Below are 7,067 nucleotides of genomic sequence, written 5' to 3' on the forward strand. Positions count from 1 at the left end.
TCCTCTTCTGGGTATATACCCCAAAGAACTGAAAACAGGGTCTCAAAGAACCATGTGTTCACCCATGTTCACAGCAACACGATTCACAATAGCTAAAATGTGGAAGCAGCCCAAGGGTCCTTCAATAGATGAATGGAGAAGCACAATGTGGTAGATCCATACCACGGACATTTATTTGGCCTTAGAAAGAAAATTATGGCACATGCTACAAAATGGATGATCCTTGAGGACATGCTAGGAGAAATAAGCCAGTCACCAGAAATAAATACTGTATGATTCCACTAATATATGAGGTTAGAATAGTCAGAATCATTGAGACAATGTAGAATGGCGATTCCAGTGGCACGGGGAGGGGGAGAGGGAAGTTATTGTTTGATGGGTGCAGAGTTCTGGTTTTGCAAGATAAAAAAAAAAGTTCTGTGCTTGGATGGTGGTGATGATTGCACAATATATGAATGTACCTAATCCCACTGAACTGTACACTTAAAAAATGTTGACAATGGCAAGTATTACGTTACATAAATTTTACAATAAAAAAGTTAAAAAAAATCTGACTGGTGCTTAATCTGATCTCGGCGGGAGTGGAGGTAGGGGACAGTCACATCTGCCTGACCTCTGAGCAGGGTGACCAACTCATCCCTGTGTTAGCACTGAAGTCCCACATCCCAGGTATACCCCTCGTCCCAGGGAAACCAGGATGGCCGGCCACCCTATCTCCCACTCCCATACAGACTATGGTGGTGTCACTGTGCAGGGACCCTGCAGCACAGATTTAAGGCTGATGAAATGCAACTGGATTCTGTGGGATGCATTGCCCTGTCCCCAGCTCCCCCAGCCTGACCCAGAAGGAGTTCACCCCTCAGCCTCAGTCCCGGAGGCAGCACTGACTAGGCAGAGAGCTCTGTACAGCTTCCTTGATTGCTAATGACCCACTCAAGCTCCCTGTTCTGGGCACAGCACAGGGCCTCCAGCTCTCCCTAGATGAGGGGTTCCAGTCCAATCCTGTTGGTGAGGCCCAGACACCCCAGGATCCCCTCCAAGTCCAGCTCCCCACTCCCAGCCCCCATCAGGCTTCAGTCCGGGTCTGGTGCTGGAGGTAGACACAGAACAGGGCCCCCAAATCTTCATCCTGGCGGGTCCTGGAATCCCTGAGCCTGAGACTGCTGCCTGGGCCTTTGAACTCATGGTCCACATGGGCTCACCACCACGGAGGCTTCCCAGGCTCCCTGGGGAGGAGCAGAAAAGGAGGGCAGTTTCTACTTGTAAAGCCCTTCGCCTCTGGGCTTCCCCCACTACCACCCTAAAGATGCAAACCAAATGTGAATTCTGGAATCATTCTCTGTCTCTGCTTCTCTTTGAATAAATTGACTCGGTTCTCTTATTTCAGATAAGTCATTAGTCACAATTCCAAAGAAACAAAACTCCCATGCAATCGTGGATTTTTCTATCTCATGACTTCCTCACCAGCAACCCCTTATAAAGGAGGGTCGGAGCCCAGATTTCAGAGCATCAGAGAATCCAGGAGTTTTCAGCCCCAACCTGCTCCCGCAGCTGGTCAGCCACCAGCAGGATGAAGGTCATCCTGGCTACCCTGGCCTTCTTCCTCATTCTTGCTGCCCTCCACTCTGAGGCCAATGAAGGTGAGACCCATTACTCCTCGTCCTCTGAATAGAGATAGTACAGTGGCTGGAGGAAGGGGAGTGTGGGGAGATGGGGGTGGTCCAAAATAGGCTCCCCTCACCCAGGTCCCTGCAAGACAGGTAGCATTTTACCAAGGGTGTCCCCCCACTCCTGGTTGGGACTCATTTCTGCCTCCTCTGGGGAGAGGAAATCCTGCCTCTGAATACAGCCTCCCTGGCTCTAGGGTACCCAACAGAAAGAAGCTGACCCTGCACCCTCTGGACCCTCTGCTTAGGCCCCTCTTGCAGATACACAGGAGCCCACCCATAAGCACAGGCTGGGACAGAGAAACCTGCAAAGGATCAAACTGTCTCCATGGCGTAGATGGGGTTTTACATGTTTAAAAATCTGTATTTCTTGTTTCTTTTGCAACTATGGCAGACCAAGCAGACAGGAGCCCAACTTCCCACAAGCTTTCGCTGGGACTGAGGTGGTGGGTGCCGTCCCTTTAGACAGGGGTGTACTCCCAGGTCTCGGGGCCCCTACTGCCAGGGCCATGGGTACCTGCTGTCTGCCTGGCCTGTGGGGGTACTGAGTCTGAGACCCCCATATCAGCCTTCCCCCTTTCCCTTTAAGATTTCTCTAGTGTGTCTATGGCATAGAGCTGCTCCTGGCGTTCGGCAAGCTCTTAGTAAATACTTGTGAGGTACTCCGAGCAGCAGCAGCAGGTGACTGAAAAGGGCTCAGCTAGACCCCAGGTGTCCTGACTCCCAGCTCACTGCCCTTTCCACCCAAAACAGGCACAGTTTCCTCTCTGCAGGGGGCTGCAGCCAGGGGAGAAGGTGGCATAGCGGGTCCCTGGGGCCAGGGTGGGGGGTTGGGGATATTTCCCAGGAAACTGTTCTCCAGAGCTGAATTTCAACCAAAACCAGAGAAAGAAATACACTTGGTCCTAGGACTCCGATTCGGCATCCAAGCTAGTCCAAGGAATGATGGCTGGTTTTCCAGGAACTGTGACTACAGCTAGCTATAGAGCTCCGTGATGCTTCCCGTCATTCCCATTATTGTCGTGGGGCTTCTCACCAGCAGGTGGGACGAGGGGTACTTTCTCAAAAGGCTGCTGTGAGGGATGGAGAGAAGCCATGTCTGGAACTAAGCCAGACACCAGGCCTATGGCAGAGACTCGGTCAAGGGAAGCTTCTTTTTTTTTTTTTTCTTCTTCAGAGAACAGCAACCCAGAATGGAGAAATAGCCAGCTTTACAGTCAGGGAGACATACAGTCAAGTTGAATGTATTCATTCATTCCACAGATATATATGAAAAGCCTACTCCTGCCACCCTTTCCACAAATATATATGAGAAGCCTACTTCTGCCACCCTTTCAGTAGACACGCTAGGCTACAGTGAGGGACAGAGGTAGACACTGTGTCTGCTCCCAGGGAGCCTCAGCCTAGAAGCTCTGCTCAGGTCAGCTGATGGGCCTTCCTTGTCTCTTTCAGGCCTCCTGAGCCTCAGGTTTTCCATCTGCTACCCAGGGGTAATGAGGCTCTGATTTGAACAGTCATCAATATGTAAATCAATACACAGTACTTGCCCCCATTGTATTTGCTGTTTTAAGGAGACAGGTTCGGAAAGGGCGGGTGTCCTGTCTGGAGTCACATAGCTTTCAGGAACAGAGACAAGGACATGTATAGCTTTCCCGCTTTGTAGCCAAGGCTCTGCTCATCAAAATACCACAAGCCTCCCCCATCTGTCATTCTCCAGAGCCCTGTGAAGGAGATCCCTCTCATACGGAGGGGACCAGTCCTGCCCTGCTGTACCCCACCCTGGGCATCCCCTAGCAATTCCATATGGCAACTCCTTCTAAGGAAATCTTGTTTCTCCAAATCCCAAGTCCTAAGAAAACTCAGTTGAGAAACTGGGAGAAGGTGGAAAGGTAGAATTTTCTTGCAAGAATTAAACCTTAACAATCAATACGGAGGTATTACTGATTTAAAGGATTCCATCGACATGTAGAGCAAAAGCAGGAAACACACAGCACGTGATATGTAAGATCAGCGTTTCAGGAAACTGGGACAGGAGCATGGTGAGGGTAAGTGACCAGGACCCAACAACTTGGAACTGTAGCCATGTCACAAGTACATGTCCATGGCCCTGTCTGCTCTGGGTGAACACTAATGTGTTTGTATACCTAATACATTAAGCATAAATCATATAAGTGGTGTTTCAAGAAATAACTTTTAAGAGTAAAATACATCCTTCAATGGGCCACTTCAACTGTGATTCCTGCTAGAAGTGAATATTCTGTTGTTTAAACAATAATGTTCGTTGACATTACCCAGTGTTTGAATAACCAGTGCAGGCTCTAGTTCTTTATAAATGCTTTTACAGAAGAAATACAAAGAGAAAATACGTAAATGTTATAGACTACTAGGATGTGACACCAGAAACGTTTGCTAATTCACAGATAAAATCTAAATTAGCAAAAGCAGTATCGACTTGAACCAAAGTCAGTACAAGCAGACAAGATATGCTCATTGTTAAAAAAGGAAATGAGCTTGTATGAAAGATTATAGACTCTAACACCCAATGGGAAGATGCACTTGGACACATTTTTTTTTTAATTTTTTTATTTTTTTCAGCATAACAGTATTCATTATTTTTGCACCACACCCAGTGCTCCATGCAATCCGTGCCCTCTACAATACCCACCACCTGGTGCCCCCAACCTCCCACCCCCCACCCCTTCAAAATTCTCAGATCGTTTTTCAGAGTCCATAGTCTCTCATGGTTCACCTCCCCTTCCAATTTCCCTCAACTCCCTTCTCCTCTCCATCTCCCCTTGTCCTCCATGCTATTTGTTATGCACTTGGACACATTTTTGAACAATCCGGCCAACAGCCTTGCAGAACAGAAAAAATGTTTCTACGTCTGCAATATTTGTTACAACACAAAGATAAAGGCTACAAATGGGGCAATTAATGTTTTCTGTGTTTCAGAAATTCCCTTATGAATGATAACTTTTAAGTATTTTAAATATTAAACAGCTACAGTATTTTTTCCACTTTTTAAATAATTTTTCTTGGCCATTTATTTTGTATTGATATTCCCTTTTTTCTGTATTTTCTGTTATCGACTGTTATCTGCCAGAGAACACTCCCTATGTTATTGAGTATATAATCTCGTCATAACACTTAGAGACACCATTTATTACCTTACATTTTTTTTTTTTTTTTTTTTTTTTACAGCTACCTTACATTTTTTTTTTAACACAAAACCCTTGAAACTTTCAGGACAATCCTATCACAGAAAAACGATTCATTGTTTAGCATACAGTCACGCATTATTATTTAGAAACATGAAAATAAAATGTTAAGGAAAATATACAGTATACCTAAAAAGAATACAATGTTATACTGTTAATTATATCTCCATTTTTTAAAGAAAATGAATAATTTATGAGTTGAGCATTCCCAGGAATTCTGGTTTCTTATTCCCAAATCCTGAAAACTGTCAGAAATTTGAAACACTTCATCCAGAGTCACATCCCAGCCCAAGGGAAGGGTCAGAGAGAAGTCAGGAGGGGTCAGCAGTGGGGAGGGAAGAGAGGTTTTAGAGGAAGATAATTTTTTAAAGTAATATCTACACACAATGTGGGGCTCAAACTCACAACCCTGAGATCCAAAACCACACGCCCTACTGACCGAGCCAGCCAAGGGCCCCTGGATGAGGATAATTTAAGAGGGGGAGGAGGAAGAGCTGCCAGGGAGAGGTCAGGCCTGCCTCCCTCCCAGGTGCGCTGGTCTGGTCTCCTCCTCCATACTCTGGGTGATAGAGTTATAGGTCTACACTTCCTTGTGGCAAAGCTCTCAGCATCATATGGCCCTCTACCTTGCAGAACCAGTGAATAAATTAACCTTCATTAAGTGCTGTTTCACCTATGTCTCACGGAAAATCCCACTCCGGTTTGTGGAAAGTTATAATAGAACCAGCGACCAGTGCTCCACCCCAGGGGTCATGTAAGTTTGGCCACACAAGGGGGTGGAAGGGGGTACAAATGTGAGAACCAGTAGGGTCTGGGAGAAGGAAGCAGTGGGGTGGGACTAGCTAGGAAGTGGGGGGAGCTCAGGGAGACGAGCTGAGCAGCAGTCTGGGGACTTCCCTAGCCTGAGCTTGGCCTGCAAGGAGGTCAGGGGAGCTGGTGGTGGGGTCTTCACAGACTCCTCAGAGAGCAACAGAGAGTAGGGGTGTCCTTCTCTGTGTGAGGGCCTCACATCCAACAGAGAGAGAGGTGGGGAAGCTCCAGCTGGGTAGAGAAAGAGCTGGGCTCCTCGTTGTCTGCTGACTCAGTTTCCCCTCTCTCTCCTTGTTCCACAGCTTCCTTACCCGAAAGGGCCGACAGGTCTGCGCAGACCCCAATGTTGCCTGGGTGCAAGAGCACATCAGACACCTAGACCACAAGTCTCAGAGATCCGAGAGCAGAGGGGCCCACGTGGCTGAGGAAGCTTGAGGAGACGCCACGGAACCCCCTTCTTGCTCAACTCTCTGAGCCCCAGAAGGTCCCTGGCCCAAACTAAAGCTCTTTCTTGCTTTTCTGTGCTCCCATTCTCTGACGAGTCCTGCTCTTTCCTGAAGCTTTGCTTTGACACTGCCTTCTGGGACCTGAGGACACTATGGTCCCCAGACACCTCGGTCTCCCCTTTGCAGGCAGCCAATTGTTGAAATAAAGCAGCACTACTGAAAGGAACCTGCGTAGTTTACTGGACTGGTTCGCTCACTGACAGCTGGTCATTTCTTTTCTTTTATACACACTTCTACGGTATTGACTCTGTATTGGGTGCTGTTCTGGCCTCTTCTGTGTGAATTAATTTAAATAGTGGGATGATGGGGGCAGGCTTAGGATCAGGAGTACCAAACACAAGTGACCCTTAGTTTGGGGCCTTACATCACGCAATAGTGTGAGAATCCAGAAAAATCACTCATTTGCATGGAAAGTAGCTCATTGAGGTGCACACGTAACCCATCTCATTATTCCCATCACCCCTACTGGGGGCTGCAGCTCACCGTTCCCTGGAAGCTCTTCCCCAAACCTCTGCCATTTAAACATTTACTTCTGGGATCACCCCTCAAGACCTAGTATAAGTAACACCTCGTTCTCTGTGCCCAAAGCCACATGCCCCAAACCCTGAGATCCTGCAGTCTCTTCCATTGGTCCCTTGGCCCTCATCCCTGATGCCTGGTGTGGAAGTGACTTTGGACATTTGACCATGCCCCCAGCGCCACTCCAATTAAAGACAGAGCCAGGTACAAGGCAGTCCTTCATAGGGTACAAGGAGGGTAAGGGAGGGAGGTAGGAGGTATTCAGCTCTGTTCTGGGGGATGCTGAGGCTGACGCCAGCCTAGCCATGCCTCAACAGACACAGACCAGAGAAGGGGCTCAGGGATGC

The 7,067-nt window shown here is 47.8% G+C and overlaps 1 protein-coding gene across 1 annotated transcript; it reads left to right on the forward strand.

Moving 5' to 3' along the window:
* Positions 1–1,487: 1,487 nt before the first annotated feature.
* Positions 1,488–6,367, forward strand: LOC125087954 (regakine-1-like). Its single transcript, XM_047708804.1, has 3 exons — positions 1,488–1,640; positions 5,519–5,639; positions 5,998–6,367. The coding sequence occupies exons 1-3, from the start codon at positions 1,571–1,573 to the stop codon at positions 6,128–6,130; spliced, it is 324 nt and encodes a 107-aa protein (XP_047564760.1). The 5' UTR covers positions 1,488–1,570; the 3' UTR covers positions 6,131–6,367.
* Positions 6,368–7,067: the final 700 nt, after the last annotated feature.

This window comes from Lutra lutra, chromosome 16, assembly GCF_902655055.1.
Source record: "Lutra lutra chromosome 16, mLutLut1.2, whole genome shotgun sequence".
Classification (NCBI taxonomy): Eukaryota; Metazoa; Chordata; class Mammalia; order Carnivora; family Mustelidae; genus Lutra; species Lutra lutra.